The sequence below is a fragment of the Cricetulus griseus genome, chromosome 3, assembly GCF_003668045.3.
Source record: "Cricetulus griseus strain 17A/GY chromosome 3, alternate assembly CriGri-PICRH-1.0, whole genome shotgun sequence".
Lineage (NCBI taxonomy): Eukaryota > Metazoa > Chordata > Mammalia > Rodentia > Cricetidae > Cricetulus > Cricetulus griseus.
This window is the reverse complement of record NC_048596.1, coordinates 98,957,463-98,980,759: the sequence shown is the minus strand read 5'-3', so window position 1 is coordinate 98,980,759 and position 23,297 is coordinate 98,957,463. Positions and strand designations below refer to the sequence as shown.

General features: G+C 43.0%; 1 protein-coding gene across 1 annotated transcript in view; it reads right to left on the bottom strand.

Annotated features, from left to right (window-relative positions):
* Window positions 1-7,200: 7,200 nt before the first annotated feature.
* Window positions 7,201-23,297, bottom strand: part of Mrpl48 (mitochondrial ribosomal protein L48) — a 47,085-nt gene continuing 30,988 nt past the window's right edge. The window contains exons 5-8 of the mRNA XM_027407792.2: window positions 20,480-20,649; window positions 10,412-10,514; window positions 9,293-9,382; window positions 7,201-7,792 (exon numbers count right to left, since the gene is read on the bottom strand). Coding sequence (XP_027263593.1) covers window positions 7,718-7,792; window positions 9,293-9,382; window positions 10,412-10,514; window positions 20,480-20,649 — 438 coding nt within the window. The 3' untranslated portion in view covers window positions 7,201-7,717. The remainder of the gene's footprint in view (window positions 7,793-9,292; window positions 9,383-10,411; window positions 10,515-20,479; window positions 20,650-23,297) is intronic.

The window sequence follows — 23,297 nt, the reverse complement described above, 5'->3', positions numbered from 1 at the left end:
GAGAAAGGGAAACACTCCTCCACTGCTAGTGGGAGTGCAAACTCTTACAGCCACATTGGAATCAGTATGGTGGTTCCTCAGGAAAACGGGAATCAGTCTACCACAAGATCCAGCAATTCCAAAAGGACATACAATAAGGACATCTGTTCAACTATATTCATAGCAGCATTATTTGTAATAGCCAGAACCTGGATGCAACCTAGATGCCCCTCAACTGAAGAATGGATGGATAGTGAAAATGTGGTAAATTTACACAATGGAATACTACTCAGCAGAAAAAAACAATGTAATCTTGAAATCCATAGGCAAATGGATAGAACTAGAAGAAACCATCCTGAGTGAGGTAACCCAATCACAAAAAGACAAACATGGTATGTACTCACTCATATATGGATTATAGACAAAGAGCAAAGGATTACCAGCCTACAATTCACACCGCCAGAGAAGCTAGGAAACAAGGAGGACCCCAAGAGAGACATACATTGTCCTCTGGAGAAGGGGAAAGGGCCAAAATCTCCTGAGCAAATTGGGAGCATGGGGGGAGGGGAGAGGGAGTTAGGAGAAAGAGAAGGGGAGAAGAGGACATGAGGGAGCAGGACGATTGAGTTGGGGGAAGAATAGAGGAAGGCAAAGAACAGGATACCATAATAGAGGAAGCCATTATAGGTTTACAGAGAAATCTGGCACTAGGGAAATGTCCAGAGATCTACAAGGTTGACCCCAACTAACAATCTAACCAATAGTGGAGAGGCTACCTTAAACAACCTTCCCCAACAATGAGATTGATGACTACCTTATATTCCATCCTAAAGCCTAATGGAAGCAGAAGCAGACAACCACAGCTAAACACCGAGCTGAACTCCCAGAATCCAGTTACAGAGATGGAGGAATGATGAGCAAAGGCTTCAAGACCAGGCTGGAGAAACCCACAGAAACAGTTGACCTGAACAAGGGGTTGCTCATGGACCCCAGAATGATAGCTGGGAAACCAGCATAGGACCGACCCAGACCCCCTGAATGTGGGTGTCAGTTAGGAGGCCTGGGCAGTCTATAGGGCCTCTGGCAGTGGGTCAGAATTTATCCCTAGTATACGAATGGACTCCACATAGAGGGATGGACTCCACATAGAGGGATGCTTGCTCAGCCTAGACACACGGGGGGGGGGGCTAGGCCCTCCTCCAAATGATATGACAGACTTTGAAGAACAGTATAGGCTGTTCTCCGCTGTGTGTTCTTGAGTAAGTACCCAGTGTCCAATACAGTGCTTAACATAGCAAATAACCACATCAACTTTGAAAATATTACTTTTGTCAGTCCTTTACAAAAGGAAACTAGTCATGAGAGCCACTCTTGGTGATCTGGACTGATGTTTTTCCTCAGTCTTTTAGCTCTGCTTTCCACAGCTGAGTTGGACTTAAAGGTGGTCCACATCTGTCCCTGTAAGATCTACACCTGCCTGTAGCAGCTTTGGGTCATCCCTGTAGAGAGGCGTGGTGCCAGGCATGAACAGAGACTGTATGTAATAAGAACTCGAAGCTGCTTTTGCTAAAAAGCATTGATTCATCACTTGAACCTTAAGGTAACTAAAAGGATGTGAAAGCCTGACATCTCTGCTTCCATTTTGTATCTGTGTCTTTTGGGTTCTACTCCTGAGTGACCACATCAGTGTGAGAACCATTTATATATCTACCTAACCACCTCATCCCCCTTCAAGGCTGAAGGCAGAGGGATATTCATTGTCTTAAACCTGCCACCAAATCTAGTCCCTTTGGGTTCTAGGATCAGCATAGCCTGGCAGGACAGGGCATTCCCCTTACCTGGTTGAATAATTTCTACAATGATGAGATTGCACCCAGATGGTTAATTTTAGTTATTAGAGCTAGTTAGAGCACGGCATTGGTGGCGCACGCTTTTAATCCCAGCACTCGGGAGGCAGAGGCAGGCGGATCTCTGTGAGCTCGAGGCCAGCCTGGTCTACAAGAGCCAGTTCCAGGACAGCCTCCAAAGCCACAAAGAAACCCTGTCTTGAAAAACCAAAAAAAAAAAAAAAAAAAGAAAAAAAAAAAAAAGAGCTAGTTAGAAACAAGCCCAAGCTATCAGCCAACCTTTTATAATTAATAAGTCTCTGTGTGATGATTTGGGAGCTGGCTGGTGAGATACAGAAATTCCAGCTACCCAGGTGTCTCCTACCAGACACCTTGGGATTCACACCCATGATTCTTAGAGGGCTGAGGCAAGAGAATTGCCAGTTTGAAGCCATTTTGAGTTATACTTGAGTTGTAAGCCAGTCTGGGGTATAGAGTTCTATCTGAACAAAGCCAAATAAATATAAAGATCGTATAAGAATCAGCATGTCTACCCAAGCAACAAGGACTTTTTGTTTTTGTTTTTTGAGACAGGGTTTCTCTGTGTAGTCTTGGCTGTTCTGGAACTCACACTGTAGACCAGACTGGCCTCGAACTCATAGAGTTCAATCTGCATCTGTTTCCCGAGTGCTGGGATTAAAGGAGTGTGCTACCAGGGCCAACCACACTTTTCTTTTTAATTAGGATTTATTTTATATGCATCAATGTTTTGCCTGCATGTATGTGTTTGTGTGTGCCTGGTGCCCACCGAGGGCAGAAGAGAGCATCTAATCCCCTGAAGCTGAAGTTACTGATGTTTGTGAGCCACAGTGCTGGGGCTGGGAACTGAACCGGGTCCTTTGCAAGAGCAATAAGTGCTTTTAACTGCTGAATTATATCTCCAGCCTCAAAGATTTTTTTCAGAACACTACAGAACTAGAGCTGAGACAAAGATCAAAGAGATTACGCTGTGAATAGGTCTGCCTGATTATGTGCAACTCTTGTCCTGATTCTTTTATTTAAACCTAAAGCTCAACCTAGTCCCCAGAGTCAAACAGGTCCTTCTTCCCAGTGTACTAAATCTCTGCTTTTGCACAGCAACCAGTCTCTCTAATTGTCTTACTGGGATGGGTTGCCAAGGCTAGCCTGCCTGCCTGGGTTGCAAGAGTTAGGGGACTCTTCCCTAAAGCTCTGGTTACGAGACTTCTTAGCTGGGTGCTCCTCTTGAATAGGCCTAGGGAAGACTCTTGTTAGCTCCTCCCTGCAAGGTCCTTGTCTGGATACTTGGCCTTGTGCTTGGTACAAAGATGCACTGTAATGCATTTTACTAGATGAGTAAGATCCTCTTCCTTCCTACCCAACCTCAGGTGACGTGGCTGCTGACTTTAGAAACCCAAGGAGAACTGGAATGAGTCCAGACTGGAATTGTACACACTGCCTCTGCAGAGAAAGCAGGCTCCCTCCTCTGCTCCAGCCAGGCCTTAAAGCAGCCATTTTTCTAAAGAATTTTCATTCTCTTGAATCTGGGCACTATCTGGTGAGGCGAGTCCTAGAAATGAGCCAGAACATCTGAGAATGAGTTATTCCAGGGGAGTGAAGAGAATCATTTCAGGTTCTGCAGGTCAGAGTGATGGAGGCATGTGGAGGAGAAAACACCACAAAGAAATCCAGGCACAGATGAAACCAGCCACTTCTACCTACAGTTTCCAGTGGGTCCAGCTCAGACACACCCATTGTGTACTCATCACTCATGGTTTCTTCCTTGAATCCACTAGTCCTGGCAATGGGTGAACAGAGGCCTCAGCACTGCTGCTGTCCCAAATGGCCAAAATCCACACATTCATTCCTTTTCTCTGTGACTAAAATACACTTTTCAGAATCCACAGCTGGCTAGTTCCCAGGCATCCTAGGTGGGAAAGTAAGACACCCTCAACCAGAGGAGAAGGACTAAGCCCTTAAATAGGGAAGCTGACCATTTGACTTCAGTATCCTGTCCTAGGATTAAAAACCCATTTCTAAAAGTTCTGTAATGTGCCTGGGACCGGGACCTGTAAGCTGGAGCTGGCACTGGCTAGAAGGGAAGTAGGTCTAACACTAAGCTCTTGCAAGTCTAGAATGAATTGCCAGTTAACCTCTCCCAACAAAAGGAATGACCCCATTTTACACATCAGAAAACACAAGATCAGTGAGGTTACAATAGCTTACCAGTAAAAACAACACACACATGAGGCCTCAAAGTAGTGCACAAGTCCAGGTACAACACCGGGATGTCTGCTTTTTCCTTATAGAGGTTTGTGAGTTCAAGGCCAGTCTGGTCTACAAAGCGAGTTCCAGGATGGCCAGGGCTACACAGAGAAACCTTGTCTCAAAAAGCGAACAAACAAAAGGTTGTTTCAAGGAGTTGGGGACAGGTATTTTCAACCTGGAGCTAGGTGTGTTTTCCATTTGGTTTCATTATATGAGATTCTAAGGAAGTCCATTTCTCCTCAGCCTTCATTCTGCAGAGTCCAGTTAAGCTTGTAACTGTTTTGTAGCCTTGAGGATCTAGTGGTCAGACCATCTCCTATAACTCTCACCAGGATAGAACAGATGTCAAGAGCCATTTCCATTTCCCAGAGCAGAGTAACAGCCTTCTGACTCCAGGGGGAGGATAATTCATGAACTAGGTCAGTGACAGAAGTGCTCCAAAGTGACAGAATCCAGTTGCTTCCTGTTTAAGAGATAAGCCTGACTCACCTCTCAGCAGTGATGGGAAAGAAGGGACAGACGGGGAAAACAGGACCAAATCCTGCTGCCATTCTGCCAGGAGCAGTCCTGTGACCTTGGGCAAAGCATGCTCTCCAGACCCTTAGCTTGACATTGCTAAGAGTCACAGGGGCTGCTGGCTGCTAAGTGTTGAAGGCAATATGCTATGGATGAATGAAATGAGTCCTGCTTCCACATACTGATAAGTAAGATGTCTTGGTAACCAGAAGACCATTTTCCGGGCTCTGAAAAGGAGTGCATATAACACTGCCCACATGCTATGGTAGCAGTGTGTGTGTGTACAAACGTGTGCATGCATTTAGTTACCTGTGAATCTTCACATTGTTATATACCCCTGACCTCATACTCACTGGACAGATAGTGTTACTATATTTTCCCTGATAGAACTCAGCAATAAGCACTTCTACAACCAGAACATCAATCTTCCCTGGAAAATTCTAGCTACACTCAGAGCAGTTTGCTTGGGAAATCCTGACCTGCTGAGCACAGTATCTAAAGTGTCACCATTTTTTTTTTTAGTTTTTCAATTATATATTGATTTATGTGTGTGTGTGTGTGTGTGTGTGTGTGTGTGTGTGTGCAGGTATATATTTGTATGTGTGGGCAAGTATGTATCACAGCACACATGTGGAAGTCAAGGACAATTTGTGGGAGCTCTCTCCCCTACTGTGAGATCAAATTCAGGTTATCAGGCTTGGCAGCAAGCCCCACCCCCTGACAGAACATTTTAATTAAGGGTATCTACAACCTGTTTTTGTGATGTTTTTAGTTTTTTGGCTATGTTCTGTTTTGAGGTAAGTGTCTTGACATGTAGTCCTGGCTAGCCTGGAACTAGCAAAGCCCTTCTGCTTCTGCTTCTGCCTCTGGTGAGCAGGTATCACAGGCACACTCATCCATGCCCTGAGAGACAGGTAAGGGGATGAGAGCTACACTGTATCTAGAACAAGCTCTAGCTCAGTAAGAGAGTTATTCTAGGGTCTAGAGAGTTGGCTCAGCAGCTAAGAACACTTGATGTGGGCTGGAGAGATGGCTCAGGGGTTAAGAGCACTGGCTGCTTTCCCAGAGAGGCCCTGAGTTCAATTCTCAGCAACCACTTGGTGGCTCACAATCATCTATAATGAGTTCTGGTGCCTTCTTCTGGTGTTTGAGCAGGCAAAACACCATACACATAATAAATAAATAAATAAATCTTCAAAAAATTTTAAAAAAAAAGAAAAAAAAAAAAGAAAAACACTGGATGCTCTGCAGGAGACCCAGGTTCAGAGTCTCCAGGTTCAATTCCTAGAACCCAAATGGGGGCTCAAACCCCTCTGTAATGCCAATCCAAGGAGACCTGAAATCTTCTCTGACCACGAAGGGTACAGGCACACACTCACACAATAAGATAACATAAACCTATTTTTTAAACAAAGATAGCTATTTTACAGGAAGACACTGATGCCCAGAGAAGTTCTCAGAGAAACAATAGCATCATCGTAGGAAATGGTAAGATGCAAAGTCAAAGCTTCACTCCTTATCTACAGGAGGAAAAAACCTGACGCCGAATCTAGTGATTACTGCTTAAAAACCCTGACTCAGAGACCCTGATGAGCACAGTTTGAAAAACAGTAATTTAGCTGAAGATTTGACAAAGTTTACAATGGGCAGTACAGCCGGTGTTTGCGAAACTGCTCAGCTCCCCCACTGCAGCACCAGCACAGTTAGAGGAAACACTAAGTAGATGATCATGACTCTCTTCCAAGAAACCTTTACTGACTAACCGGAAACTGAACCAGACAAGAAGTGGTAATTAACACAGTACTGTGAATATACCATAGAACACTGAAATGTGCATTTTAAAATGGCTAGTTTAGATTGTATTATTACGTGTGTGTTTGTGTGTGTGTGTGTGAGAGAGACAGAGATCCAGAGGTCAGCAGACAACTTTCAGGAGTTGGTTCTTTCTCCCAGGAACCAAAAGACACTACTAGGCTTGACAACAAGTATCCTTACCCACTGAGCCTTCCTTGCAGTCCCACAACCACTAGTTCTATGATATATAAATGTTATATAAAACAAAAATAGGGCTGGGTATAGTAGCGCACACCTTTAATCCCAGCTCTTAGGAGGCAGAGGCAGGCAGATCTCTATGAGTTTCAGGACAGCCTGGGCTACAGGGTGAGTTCCAGGGCTCCATAGTGAGACTATCTTGTTTTAAAAAACAAACAAAGAAAGAAATATAGGCAAAGGTAGGATTTAATTCATAGACCTTAGTTTGCTGACACCCGCATAAGATCTGTATTTTGAACTTGCAATACTCCTACAAGTATTTGAACTTCAACCTCCTGAATACAAGGATGATATGTGCCACCACACTTAGCAAATATCTTGTATATATGTATGTATATAGACATAGTCATATGTGAGCCAGGTTGGCCTTGAATTCACTTTGTACCTGTGAATGACACTGAACTCCTAATCCTCCTGCTTTTACCTCCTAAGCACTGAGATCACAGGTATGTATTATCACAACTGGTCAAATCTTTTTCTTTATAAAGAACCCAGCCTTGGGAATTTCATTATATAAAAAAAAGATGAATACAGAGTTCACTTAGGTTGTAATCTCTAATTCATTATCAAACTCCATGCCATGTTCTTTTAAAAGATAAGTTCATACTGGACACAGTGACACACACCTTTAATCCCAGCATTCAGAGGGTGGCAATTGGGGGTGGTGGTGGCAGACCCTCATCTATACCGCAAGTTACCAGACAGCCAGGGCTACATAAGAGACCATGAATCAAACAAATAAACAATTAGTTAACACCAAATCACTTTAAAGGATGAATTCACTGTAACTGAAAAAGTATTGTGGAATGAGAACATGTTTAGACAAAGAAAAACAGAATCCCTTAAAGAACAGTTGCTACACACACACAGTGGTAACAGCAGATTTATATTAGGTGGAGAATACCCCAGGTTTTTGTTAAGGTTAAGTGGTAACTGACAATCACAGCATGTCACAGACTCTGGAGGCACCTCAGTGTGCACATTCATTCTCCTGCTATGTCTGACCATGCAGGGAGAACTTCTCGGAGAATGACGATGACATGAAAGGGCTGCAGTGTTCAGTTCAACTTGGCCAACAATTCTTCCAGTTCTGGCCGAGCTTTGAACCTTCCCTTGAAGTCTTCTTCAGAGTGCTGGGACAAGGAAAAGAAAAGAATCAATCACTACCGAACTTTGATTACCCATACACATGCACATCCAAAAAGGGCCCTTGGGCAGCCCTGCAGAGGGTTGGTCATTCACAGTCAGTCCTTTCTCAATGAGTATGTCTTGAGTTGAGTACCAGGAATCGAGGCTGAATCACACTTCCTCTTAATGTGCTGAGACAAGACAGGCATGTAAACAGGATGCTCTAGGTATCACAACACAAGTTTTCTGGCTATTTTTGGTTTTAATTTGGTTTTGTGTCCTGTTGGGGACCAGGGCCTTTCACATATGGGTAAACACTACCACTGAGCCATATGGTCTAGAAACTTTGTTTTTTTTAAATTACATTTTTTGTGTTTGTGCATGTGTGTGCATGCATACCCATGTGGAAGTCAGAGGGCAACATTTGGGGGTCAATTCTACCAATTCCATGTGGCACCTTTACCTGCTGGGCCATCTCACCAGCCTTGCTTGATTTTTTTGAGACAGGGTCTTGGTATGTAGACCAGGCTGACTCTGATCCTGCTCTGTAGACCAGGCTGACTCTGATCCTGCTCTGTAGACCAGGCTGACTCTGATCCTGCTATGTAGACCAGGCTGACTCTGCTTCTGCCTGCTGAGTGCTGGGACTACATGCACAGGGACTGTAGTATTTTTAGCACAACCAGCACATTCTCACCCTATATACAGATCTCTGTGAAACCGAAATAACCACCAGACAGGTATGGACAGAACAAGGGGAGCTGGATAAAGCAATAACACCAGGCCAACATGTCCTAATGGGAAGGAACTGTGTCATAGAAGGATTGTCATGGCAACTAGACCTGACATCCAGTATTTAGGCTAATGCTGCTATTTCTGCACGCTTCTCATTCTTTACCAGATACATTCAATGGAGCTATAATCACAAGTGGCGGTCTAGAAAATGTCTCTCTAAAGTAATGCTCTCATGCAGTGGTTCTCGACCTGTGGACTGTAACCCCTTTAGGGGTCAAATGACCCTTTCACAAGAGTCACCTAAGACTATCAGAAAACACAGATACTTACATTACAATTTATAACAATAGCAAAATTACAGTGATGAAGGAGCAATGAAAATAATTTTATGGCTGGGGTTACCATAACATGAGGAACTGCATTAAAGGGTTGCAGTGTTAGGAAGATTGAGAACCGCTGCATTATACTATTTATAATCTTAAAACATGTTTCAGTTTTACCGGTGCCTGAAAGGAGAGAATCTGGGGGTCATGGGCTCAGACCCTAACTAACATCAGGATGCTGTGATGGAGGTCAGCTGCTGTGGGACACACACCAGCATCCCTGACACCTCAGAGTAATGGTCACAGGGCCACCACACTGCACAGCTCTCCTGATAGCAGCAGAAACACACATTTCTCTGTTGTTTCAAAAGCCAAGCAGCACTGCCTTCCTTAGCTGCATTGTGAGCACACGCAGGCCACCAGGGCCTCTTTCCACACTGCACCTACCTCCCTCACTGACAACCTGACTCCTTCTGGAAGATTGCGCTGGAGTATTTCCAAGAAAATCTCTGCAAACGTGGCACTCAGACCGCTGATCTGCAAATGAAGAAAGATGCCTAAGGGAGGGTGCTGAAGGCCAGGTGACTGGCACGCAGGCCTGGGCTCTCCTACAGCTCCAGTGGGAGAGAGGCTGATACTCAGAAAAGGTCTCTGAGCCCAGTCCCCATAGGATTTCTCTTGCTATTTGTTGAGATGTTTGCTTGCCAGTGTTCCTGTAGGCAGGGAATGTCACAACCAGACCAGTACTGATTCTCTGATACAATTTGGATTTACCACACTGGCCAGGTGCTGGTGTCAGGCCTGTCTTGAGAATCCAAAGGTGAGTCAGATGTGCGGTGGAATGAACAAGAGTACTATGAGGACCCACAAGAGAAATAACCACTTAATTCAATCAAGGAAAGGTCAAAGGAAGCTTCAAGAGTGGGTAATGTCTGGGTGAAGTCTTGGGGGAAAATAAGAGAATTAGATAGCAGCATGGTCAGTTTTCAGGGCTGAGGGAGCAGCACTCAGTGCAACGTGAACTGCATAACAGCATTAGAACATCCAGATAAGCTCCTGTGGCTGGAGTGAAAGGGACATCAAGGAACAACAGGAGGGGACGCACAAAGGCACAAGCGCTACAGAAGTCCCACTTCACCTACGGGCCTCAGAGGATTACAAGGAGGGAACTAATTGTTCTGAACAATTAGTTTTCCATACAATGAGGTTAGGGAGTACATTGTAGAGCATCCACAAAAGTCCAGTAGACAACCAGGTCTACTGTATTTTGAAAAAAATCAGACGTACGTGTGTGTGTGTGTGTGTGTGTGTGTGTGTGTGTGTGTGTGTGTACACGTAGGGGTACTGGTATATTGTAGGGGAAGCTGTAGCCACGCCTTCCGTATTGGTAATTTCCTACAATAGTATACAATGAAGCTTGGGGAATGATAGGAGAGGTGGAGGAGTCTAGAGTAAACCATCATTTAAGGGCAGGAAGGACAAGGGGGAAAAGGTATGACAGATGGAGAAAAAGATAGGAGGGAAACAGAAAAGCAAAAGCACTTGGGAATCCCCCATAGTACCTACCTGAACCACTCGCTCATGGGTGGTAAGGACTGAGTCTAGGACCATTTTGTTGCCTTGGTCTGGTAGCCGCATCACCTCTATGGTTTTGGTGGGCATTGCGTAACTGCAGAAGAAGAGTTAGCTGTTGAGAGCACCACATCTACCAGGGTCATCTGTGTGTACAACCACCGCTCTGTGTCACATCTCCTAGAGGATGCTTACCTTCAGCCAGTGTCGAGTTAAGCAGACACCTTTACCTCATCAAGGTGTCTCTGAACTCCAAGGGAAAACAGTGTTCAGTGCCCTTCTATGTCCCCTTGACATTGCCTGACACAATACCCTGAGTATAACCCTGGTGATAATACATGTCTGCTGCTACTGAAGAAGAACCTGTTCTAAGGGAATCCAGCCCAATACTTAGGTATTCTTAGGAGGTGAGCCCTGATCACTGTGCTTGCTCTGGAGAAATAAGGTGACATACCCAACAGTTCTACGACAGTTTCTTTCAACATCAGCACTAGGAACATTCCAGACCAGGCAATTCTGATGGTAGGTGCTGGTCTATGTATTCTGACCTCTACCCACTGAATGCCATGAGGATCCCTCCAGTGGGACAGAATGATTTCAGTCACCTAGGTTGGGAATCACTACTGCCAAGTCTATGCTTATTCCCTTAGTGTCAGCAGGCCAAGCTCTACAGGGAAAAGAGCAGTGTGTTTGGAGTCCACCATGTATCAGCAATAAGTGCTTGGGTAGCCACTCTCTTCTCTGAGCTTCATGTGTAAATGCAATTACAGTCTGAGCCTCTGTGAGCACACAATGAGAATCTGATATGGTGGTGAGACTGAACTAAGGGCTACACAGAAATAAGGTATTAGTGTTGCATTCATCTCACCAAAAAGTTCATCAAACTAAAGAGAAATAAAATAATAATAACAACAGTAGAGTTGTTGATTTTCCAAGTCCCACAGTGTCATCAAATGATAGCAAGGGTGTAGTCTCTACAGACGGATTGCTGGAGGACACTTAGTGTGATGGAAAATGGAACAGAAACATAATGGTCCTGGATTTAAATCCAAGTTCTACCCAGTACTACATACTTGACTCTGGGCAGGTCAATTAAGCCTTCTTTCTGTGTGTCTGTTTCTTCAGTTATGTTGTAGAATATACAGCCTTGCTCACAGGCTTGCTGCAATGACTGAGACTACACAGCAATCTCCTGTCAAACCACACCACAAACGCCAGTTCCTTTGCCCTGATAAACGGTGAATTCCTAAGTACTGTGGACTCCTTCAGGTAGCTACTCCAAATAGTAGCAACCCTCCACTCTTCAGCACAATCTCTGATCACCTCTCTCCATGCAAATATGGTAAAAAAAAATCCACCATATTAAAAAGTGGGGACTTGTGAGGTGGTGGCACAAGCCTTTAATCCTAGCACTGGGGAGGCAGAAGCAGGCTGATGTCTGTATGAGTTCAGGGCCGGCCTGGTCTACAGAGTAAGTTCCAGGACAGCCAGGGCTATAGAGAAATCCTGTCTTGGAAAAAAAAAAAGTTGGTTTGGGGGACACAATGATAGACACTTTATAAGAGGTCAAAGTTCTGAGAAAAGTAGAAGGTACTCTGATGTTATTTGTCCCTTTGAGCATTTTGCAGAAAAGACTGACTATGATGGAAGTTGCCCATTTGTGCCACTTATCATGGGTTTTACATTTCAATGCTTACTTTCAGTAAAGGTGCCAGCCACCAAGCCTGAAAACCTATGTTCAATCTCTGGGACCTATATTGTGGAAGAAGAGAACTGACTCTCACAAGCTGTCCTCTAACCTCCAGCTGTGTCATGCTCTCTCTCTCTCTCTCCCTCTTTCTCTCTCTCTCCCCCTCCCTCCCTCATTTGCATGCATGCATGCATGCACACACACACACAAATAAATAAATAAATGTAACCATAAAAATTATTAATATCCTGTTCTGTCCTAGGCATTCTAGGGACAAATGAAGTCTATGCCTTCAAAGACTTTTTCAAATATTCAGAGAAAAAGGTTCAAGGATGGCTTCATGGGATGAAGTAGTGATGTAACAAGACATAAAAAATGTACAGGCAGTGGTGGCTTAGGCCTTTAATCCCAGCACTCAGGAGGCAGAGGCAGGTAAATCTCTGTGAGTTCAAGGCCAGCCTGACCTACAGAGCAAGTTCCAGAATATCCAGGGCAAAACAGAGAAACCCTGTCTCAAAAAACAAACAAAACAAAAGTACTTAGGATGCTGGAGAAAAGGTTTGACTGTTAAGAGCACTAACTGTTCTTCCAGGGGACCCATGCATCCACACAGAAACTCATAACCATCAGTAATTCCAATTCCAGGGGATCCAATACCCTCTTCTACCTTCAGCAGGCACCAGGTATGTACACGACACACACACTTACATGCTAAAACACTCATACATATAAAATGATTTCAAAAATGTATTTAGAAGCCAGGCAGTGGTACCAAATGCCTTTAATTCCAGCACTTAGGAGGCAGAGGCAGGCAAATCTCTACAAGTTCAAGGCCAGTGTGGTCTACAAAGCCACACAGAGAAACCCTGTCTCCAAAAATTAAAAAAAAAAAAAAAATCCAGGTATAGCAGTGAGTGCCTGGATTCCCAGAGTTTGAGAGGTGGGGACAGAGGGATCCCTGGGACTTGCTCACCAGTCAATTTGGTTGCATCACTGAGCTCCAGGTTCAGTGAAAGACCCTGCTTCAAAAAATAAAGTGGAGGCCGACTGAAAAAGACATCTGTTCCCAACTCCCACACACTTGTAATATGAGCTCTTGGGAGGTGGAGGCAGGATGATTAGGTGTTCAAGGCCATTATGGCTACATAGAGAGTCCCCATCTGATTGAATAATTAAGAAAAGTAAGAATAAATAAAGATAACTGAAAAATCTGGTCATTCCAAAGTAGAATATGTCTTTAAGTAGTATAGGTATAGGTAATTTTTCTTCACTTATCTGTATTCTCTTTAATGTTCCAGTTTTTCCACAATGAATAAAAAGCTGGTCTAACAGCAGAAACAGAAAGGGAGAAGTGAAAATCTGAAAAGTCAACTCAGCTGACAGGGTCCTCCTTGGGCTCCATCCCTAGCACAGCAAATACAAGGGAAAGCTGGGGAAGAGGGCCTGTGGAGCAGCCATAAGGCCCCACATTCAGTCCTTCTTGCTGCCAAAGCAAAACCAAGAATAGTCAGAAACGCACAAAGCTATGCTTCAATTTTTTTCTTTTTCTTTTTCTTTTTGCAGGGCATTGGGGGAGGGGGAGATGGATCTTTTTCTTTAAGGTAAAGACAGCCAGTGATGTTGAGTGGACTTTCACACTCCACAGAACACAGGCTGGTCAGCTTCAGGCCTGGAAGCTGCTCCCCATGAGTATTTCTGTCCCCCCCTCCCCCAGTCAGCTGCTTAGCAAGGGAAGCAGGCAAATCAGGAGAGAGGCCTCTTCCTCCCCTCTCCTGGAGGAGTGGCAGCTGCCCAATTCAGACCACGTGTACAACAAAAGCTGGTGGGTGAGCTGCTCTTCTAGCCCAATTCCAACTCAAGGTCACAGCTATTTTCCCCACACCTCCATCCTCACTCCAGAGAAAAAATGAAATGAAAATCACAAGAAAACAAATTCATCTCTGAAAAGCTGGGCAATGTGAATGCCTAGTGATGCAGCAGTTGGAAAACCTCAATCAATGTAAAGAGAATCAGTAAAACAAACAGCTCTTTATGCTGAGCTATTTGCAGCGAAGAGCCAAGAAAGACGAAAAAAACCAGTATGCCTTTCATCCTGCTGTCCATGAAGGCTGGAACACAATCCAAATCAACCAGCATTTATCCTGTGCCTCAAATGTACTGCAGACTAGGCCAGCTCCTAGGATTGGACCACTAACGAAGAAAGAAGCAGCTCTTGCCTTATAGAATTTAACATAATACAGAATATAATCTGAAAGTCATAGTTAATAAATACAAGAACAAGGAATGCATGTTATGAAAGGAAATTTATATACCCTTTATTTCTCCTGAATATATAGTATAATGATTTAATAAGTTTTCTTAAAGAAATAAAGATCAAGATGACACCCAAGAAAGAATTGGAGCTGGGCTGAGAATGTAGCTCAGTTGAGAGCTTGACTAGCAAGCATGAAGCCCTCATTCAATCCACAGCACAGAATTAACCAAAACAAAGTGGCACACACCCTGTTAATCCCAGCACCTGGAGAGGGAGGAGCATTCTCAGCTACATAGTGAGTTCAAGGCCAACCTAAGTTACATGAAACCCTATCTCAACGGAAGAAAAGAAAATGAGGGAGGGGGCTGGAGATATGGTTCAGTGGTTAAAAGCATTGGCTGCTCTTCCAGGGATCCTAAGTTCAATTCTCAGCAACCACATGGTGGCTCACAACCATATATACTGGGATCTGATGCCCTCTTCTGGCATAAAGGTGTACATTCAGATAGAGCATTCATATGTAAAATAAATAGATCTTTTTAAAAAAAGAAAAGAAAAAGAGGGAGGGAGGGATTGAAAGAGGGAAAGGGAAAAAGTGAGGGGCTAGGGGGAGGCAGAAGAATATTCAAACTTCCCTAGGAATTTCCCCATGAAAGAAGCAAAGTACTTAGTGTGGTTGCTGGAGTCAGAATTATTGCAAACACTAACCATCATGTGCACTAGTTAGAATGTCTAGTACAGAGCCTACCACACATGGGAAAGGGATCCAGCAATAGTGTTTTATTAATTAGACGCATTTTCCCTGATTTTTAGGAATTGTGTCCTATACAACTGGATTGTGTAGAGATATTCAAGAACGTGTCAGTCTCCGATGACTGAATGTTTCCCATATGGCAGACCTTGCTAGGTGCTAAAGAAACAAAGAACACAGTCTCCATCTACAAGGAGCACAGTCAGGGAAGAGGAACTGATGAATGATTAGAGCACCAGGCAACACTGTGGCAGATGCATGTGCTGAGTGAGTGCTAAAGAACATCCAGCCCTCCTAGGCATAAGAAAAAGCTAGATCCCATGTTCAGGCTTAAAAGAATGAAGGTGCTGCTGCCTTTAAGAGCTAAAGTCACAGCTTATCATCAAGTCTCTAAGGGCACTTTTAACAACTGCACTCTACATTACGAAGGTGTAAAAGTTCAAACCTGGCTTAAGGACTTAGACCTAACATAACTGAAAATATAGAAACCAGACAAAACTGATTTGAAATCCAGAGAACTTCCTTGTTCTGTGACTTTAGTCTTTCAGGTCCCTGGTTTCCAGGTCTGTAAAATGGGAATATATCAAAAAGGTAAGAAATGGTCATTTTTGTATACATGTAAGTATGCATCTACTTACAACCTTGGTATAACAACAAACTACCTAAACTGTTATTTACCCTTTTAAACAAATCATCTCACTTAAAAATTAGTTTTAAGAAGAAATGTGAGATGCAGAACAATGTGGAAGTCAAACATTGTTGTGAAGGAGTAAGGGTGCAGCCACTTTACAGAAGCATGCAGAATCTGCTGCAAATAAAACACATTACACTTACCGTGTGACCATAAACCACATTCATACTTAGAAATGAAACTTCTGTTCTCACAGAAACCCATACCTATTTGTGGTGTCTTTACTCATAATTGCCAAAAATTGAAAGCACAACAGTCCTTCAATTGGTAAATGAACAAACTGCAGCACAGTCTTTTAATGAAATGCTACTGAGCAACAAAAAGGAGCAAAATGCTTGATGCAGGCAAATATGGGTAAATCTTGACTATATTATTCTAAGGGAAGAGCTCCATATGCAAATGGGAAAATGCTGTATATTTTCATTTATATGACATTCTGAAAAAGTCAAAACTACAGGGAAAGGAAAGAGATTAAAAGCAAGGGCCGGGCGGTGGTGGCACACATCTTTAGTCCCAGCACCTGCTGAGGCAGGTGGATCTCTGTGAGTTCGAGACCAGCCTGCCTGGTCTACAAGAGTGAGTTCCAGGACAGACTCCAAAGCCACAGAGAAACCCTGTCTCAAAAAACCAAATAAATAAATAAATAAATAAATAAATAAATAAATAAAAAGTTAGCAAGGACTTTCGGTGGGAAGGAGATGACTACAGAAACAGAGAACTCAGGATGACAGAAACGTTCTATATCTTGACTATAATGGAATCAATTCCACTGTGTACATTAGTCAAAGCTCACAGAACATGTTCACTGAAAGTAAATGATACCACAGAAAACTGACTATGTCATTATTGTGAAGGAAAACCCATATTGGCTGACATAAGTAGAAGGCAAGTTAAAAATAAACACAGTGAAAACAAAAACACGCCATAAGTTCCAACAATACATCTTGCCAAAGATTCCAAGCCCAAGGTCCCCTCTCTGTAGCAAAGATCAGGAAGTGCTACATCAGTGTTCAGAATATACCAGCGCCACTCTGAGAATGTCTCCTTGGCATAATTAAGTTGAGTAAGAACTTAAAAGGGAAGCCATTTCTAATCAAGTGACTTAATGTTATTTAAGGGAAACCACAGGACATGTATGTCAACAGAAACGCTGAGATAAGGTATGAAAAGTACCTGCCCTGGAACAGGCAGTTAGTAAATGTTAGTTCCCTTCTCCTAGTGTTTTCCAGAAAATCCAGGGAATGCATGAAAAGGAGAGCAAGCAAAAGATGCCTGAATTATTAGAGAAAATTATTTTTACTTCAATTTCCCCCAAACTGATCAACATAATATCAAAAACATCCCAGCAGAATTTTGTATAAATATCAACAAGTTAATACTATTTTTTAAATGAAAGACAAACAAACAAACAAAAGATCATCATAGAAAAATGATTTTAAAAAGAATGAAGCTATAGTAACTGCAATAGTGGAGTATTTGTGTAAGCATAGATATATAGACCAATGTAACATAAACCACTTTAGGGAACAGACACTACCTTCCAACAAAGATAAGGAGATATCCAATGGAGGAAAAAAATTCTCTCACCAAATAGTATGAAGAGCCATATTAGAAAAGAAAGGCACTAGGCATGCCTTTAATCCCAGCATTCAGGAGGCAGAGGCATTCGGATCTCCATGAGTTTGAGGCCAACCTGGTCTACAGATCAAGTTCTAGGACAGCCAGGACTACACAGAGAAACCCTGTCTTGAAAACACAACAACAACAACAACAACAACAAAAAACCAAAGGCAAAGAAACCAACTCCCTCTTGAAGAGGAAGGGACAAACACAATTACACAGAAACAATTCAAAATGGATCAGACTTAATATAAAACTTTAAAATGAGGACCGCTAGTAAAATAGCTTTGTGACTTTGGATTAGATTAGATTATACATGACACCAAATCATCAACCATAAAAGAAAAATTGACAATTCAAATTTAATAAACACTACACTACGCTTCTAAAGAAACACATAAGAAACACTTAAGAAAACAGGTTGGATGTGGTGACTCATGCCTATAATCTCAGTACTTAGGAGGCAGAGGCAGGAGGATTGCTATAAGTTTGAGAAGTTGTTGTGGTCCTACATAGTGAGTTCCAGACCAGCTAATGTTACCATAGTAAGACTATCTCAAAAACAAAACTGAAGCCAGGCAGTAGTGGTGCATGCCTTTAATCCCAGCACTTGGGAGGCAGAGGCAGGTGGATCTTTGTGAGTTCGAGGCCAACCTGGTCTCCAGAGTGAGTTCCAAGCTCCACAGAAAGTTACACAGAGAAACCCTGTCTCAAAAAACAATCAAACGAAACCAAAACTGAACCCCACATCTTACAGAGGTCTGATCTCCAAAATATACAAAGAACTCAAGAAACTAGACATCAAAAGACAAAATAATCCAATTAAAAAATGTAATAGGGATCTAAACAGAAAACTATCAACAGAGGAATACCAAATGGCTGAAAGATACTTAAGGAATTGGTCAACATCCTTAGTCATCAGAGAAATGCAAATCAAAACAACTCTGAGATACCATCTTATTCCTGTCAGAGTGGCCAAGATCAATAACATTGATGACAGCTTATGCTGGAGAGGATGTGGAGTAAGGGGAACACTTCTCCCCTGCTGTTGGGAGTGCAAACTTGTATAGCCACTTTGGAAATCAGGATGGTGGTTTCTCAGAAAATTGGGAATCAATCTACCTCAAGACCCAGCAATACCACTTTTGGGCATATACCAAAAGGATGCATACTCACACCAGAAGGGTATTTGCTCAACTATGTTCATAGCAGCATTATTCATAAAAGTCTGAACCTGGAAACAACATAGACGGCCCTCAACTGAAGAACAGATAAAGAAAATGTACATTCACACAATGGAGTACTACTCAATGATAAAAAACAATGACATCTTGAAATTTGCAGGCAAATGGATGGAGCTAGAAAAACAAAAACATGCTGAGTGAGGTAACCCAGACCCAGAAAGACAGATACAATGTGTACTCACTCATAAGCAGATATCAGACATAAAACAAAGGACAACCAGCCTACAGGCCACAGCCCCAGATAACCTAGGTAGCAAAGAGGACCCTAAGAGAGACATATATGGATCTGCCTAGAAAGGCGAAAAAGACAAAATCTCCTGAGTAAAGTGGGAGCATGGGGGGCATGGGAGAGGGTGGAAGGGGAGAGGGGAGGAGGGAAGGGAAGTGGGGAAAAATGCATAGATCAATAAAAACAAGTTTAAAAAAAACCTAAACAAAATCATCTATTGATAAATGAATGGGTAAGCAAAATATGGCATATAGTGGAGTATTCTGTCCTAAAAAGGAAAATCTGACATTCTACAACATGGATGAATTCTGAAGACATTATGCTCACCAAATAAACCAGTCACAAAATATATATACTGTGTAATTCTACTTCTACGGGGTAATCAAAAACAGAAAACAAGTAGAATGGCTGGAGGGGGGGCAATAGTTACAGGCTATGCAGAGGCAGGAAAGCAGAACCACTGCTGACTAAGTACAGAACTTCAGTTTACAAGCTGAAGAGTCACAGACACAGGCAGTGGTAACAACTGTATATTATGAACGTGTATCCTATCAGTGGGCATACACATATTTAAAGATACTTAACATGGGGCTGGTAAGACAGTTCAGCAGGTAAAGGTGATTGCTACCAGGCCTGATGAACTGAGCCCCGGGACCCACATGGAGGATGGAGAGAACGGAATCCTGCAAGTTGTGCTCTGACCTCCACACTCTTGTGCTCTGGCATATTCACCCCCAGACCCACATAGACACAATAAAGACATAAATGCAATGAAAAACTTTAGAAAGTAGTAAAATGATTAGTTTTACATATATTTTGCCAATTTTTTTTAAAAACAACTTGCAAAAATGTGGATGAACTCAAACACATTATGCTAAGTGAAAAGGTCAGATATGAACAGCTATCCACTGTGTGATTCCATTTATATGATACTCTGAAAACATAAAACAACAGGAGCAGGGCTGGAGAGATGGCTCAGTGGTTAAGAGCATTGACTTTTCTTCCAGAGGTCCTGAGTTCAATTCCCAGAAACCACAACCATCTGCAATGAGACCCGATGCCCCCTTCTGGCGTGCAGGCAAACATGCAGAAACAACATTATATACATAATAAATAAATCTTAAAAAACAAAGAAACAAACCAGGAAGAAGGGGCAGTGAGATGAAGGCCGGGCAGTGAGATGAAGGCCCGGCAGTGAGATGAAGGCCCAGCAGAGAAAGTGCCTGCCACCAAGTCTGATGACCAGAGTTACATCCAGGGACTCACATAAGGGAACAAAAGAACTGACTCCTGAAAATTGACCTTTGACCTCCAAGCACATGTTGTGCCATATGCACCCTGAGGCTGTGAGCAGTGCATACACAATAAATAAGTAAATAGATTTAAAAGCTGACCTAGTTGACTTACCAGTGGTTGCCAGAGCCTCAGGGGGGAGGGGAGGAGACTGGCTGATACTTTGACTGTGGCAGGTATGTAACTAAAGAGTTACTTTTTTTTACTTGTACATCATTTTTCCAAAACCTAACAACAGAAAAGTGGAGCATGATACCCAGACGCATCCCAAGCAAAGGCATCCTTCCTACCTTTCCTCTACTTTGATGGAGAGCTGGTTGCAGAGGCGGTGGACATACTGGGCATAGCTTTCTGCCAGAGTCATGTCGTAAGCAGTCAGGTGGATATTTAAGACACCGTATTCATAATCTGTCCCCACATTAATGGCTCTCACATCCACCTTTGCTTTCTTCTTCTGAGGCTGAATAGAAAACAAAGAAAAAGGAAATAAATCCAAGCATTATGTAAGAAGTTTAATCTGCCCGGCATGGTGGTGAGGCATTCCAGCACTCAGGAGGCAGGGATAGGTGGATTTCTATAAATTCACGGGTAGCCTGGTCTATATAGGGAGTTCCAGGCCATCTAGAGCTACACAATGAAACCTTATACCAAAAACAAACAAACAAAAAAATCTCCCCCAAAAGAAAAAATTTAATCATAATGTGTTCATGTTTTTGAAAGGCAACCTTTCAAGTAAAATTGTTTATCATTTTTTCCTCAAAAGGTCACCCTTTTGAGATGCTAAAGTTCTCACTGGAAGTAACAGACAGTTCCCCTCAGCAGTGGCCAGTACAAGAATACAGCTGGTATTATTTTAACAAGACTGCATGTGACTGACTTCTGTCACTATCTTGTTTTGAGGCTCACCTCCTATCTCTAGCCCTGTTTCTCAATTTGCAAACTGATAGTTATGCTATAGCAAAAAAATTTTTTTTCTTGGGTGCTGGTTATTAAACTTAGTAAGTACTCTATCTCTTAGCTATGTCTTCAACCTGAGGTGCTTTTTGTTTGATTGCTTTGAAAGAGTGTGTGTGTGTGTGTGTGTGTGTACACAAGCACATGACATGGTACATGAGTATAAGTCAGAGGACAGACTCTGTGGGGATTGATTTTCTTTCCACCAAGTGATTCTGGGGATGAGGCTTGGCAGCAGGCCATACAATCCATTTTAATTTGCCATGAAACAGGAATCAAGAGTCATCTTTTTTTCACGTGACCAAATGACCCAGCACCACAGCAAGGCATTGTCACTTCTGTCTTATACTAAATATCCACAGGTCAGATGTTTCTGTATTTGTATTCCGTTCTGTTGGGTGCTGTGTCCATGCTTGAGTTGATAACACATTGTTTCCAATAATAACTGGAGATTTGTTCTGTCATTTTGAAAGAATATTCGGGGCTGGGGTACAGCTCAGTGATAAAAAGCTTGTTCTTAGTATTCGAGAGGGCCCAATGAATTCCCAACACCAGGAGAGAGTTGGGGGAGCCAATCCTGGTAGTGAACACCTATAATCCTAGCACCCATGAAACTAACAGGAAGGTCACAAGTTCAAGGCCAACCTTGACTATATTGTAAGACCCTGTTTCCAAAAAGAAAACCTAAGACTTATGTAACTTCAGTCTCCTCTGCACAGCAGTTGCCACAGTACTATTCCTGCCAAAGCAGCACTTTCCAGGTTAGCTGAAGAGAGCAGGTATCCAGTATGGAGAGAGAGGGGGAGCACACAGGAAGGGACTTACAAATACAGTAATCCTGAGGACAAAACCAATCCCACAAAATGCTCTGAGAATTGAACAAAATGTCGTATGGAAATTGGTTAATACAGAGCAGCACATCCTCCTACTTTAATCGTGATTCTTTGTGTGAGAAAAATATGAAGCCAGAAATATTAAGGTTTGTCTTCCAGAGTTACATAGCCAGAAAAGATAGACTTCAGGAACTAAAATCTAGAATTGCTTAACTGCAATAGATATTTATCTAGAGCAGGCTCCTTTCTCTTACTGGAGTTTCAACAGGAGTGGCCTCAGCAGGGTTCAAGGCCCTACCATGAGTGGGAAGTCAACCATAAGATCAGCAGTTCCCTGGCCAAACATAGCAAGAAGGATTCTTCACCATGTCCATTAACACTGCAGTCAGTGCAGGGGAGAAGACTGAGGTCTGGAAGCAAAGGGTATAGATTCCAGCAGAGAAGAGAGGAGGAACCTCTGAGGACTGAAGGAGATTTTCTGTAGCCAAGGGAAGTGCCAGGCCCCTTCAGAGGTACTGCCTTAGGAGAACAAAGAAAGCTGACTCCAGTATCCCTCTTGGCATATCCCCCTGTTATGTTTTTGTTTAAATTAGATATAAAGAAAAAGAGGAGGCTCAAGATGAGACACATTAACCAATTTATTATGGGCCCGGCAAAGTAGAGGGAGTAAGAGAGAAGAGAAACAAAGTTAATGGCTGACCGCCATGGCCGGTCGCCATAGAGAGAGAAGAGCAGAGCAGAGCAGAGAGAGTAGAGAGAGAGCGAAGAAGAAGCAGAGAGAGAGAGAAGCAGGGAAGTTGGAATTTTTAAAGGGAAGACTGCACATGCGCACTGAGGTTCCACACATGCTCAGAGTCCTCACACAGGCTGTAAATGCGTGGTGGGTGAAGTGGTGACGGCATGTCCCTGTGCGTGTCCTGACTGTTGTCAGGGGGTGGGGTCTGTCTCTTAAAGAGGCAGAGCCGATAAGCATTAAAGCCTGAACCTTTCACCCCCCCACCCCACCCCAACCCCCCATGCAATTTTTCCACATCTGCCTGACTATATTATCAGAAGACTTTTGTGATAGTAAACTTCAGTTCTGAGCCAGGGCACAGCACAGCTAGCAAAAGCTTAACTGAATATAATACCAGATGCTAGTTTCTATTAAAAAACAAAACAAAACACTTGTGTGTGTGTGTGTGTGTGTGTGTGTGTGTGTGTGTGTGTGTGTGTTGGGGGTTAGGGGGAGAGTTATTTGGGGATTAAACTCAAGGCCTTGTGCATTGTAAGCACACGATCAATCACTGAGCTACACCACTTTCCCCTAGTTTATATAATT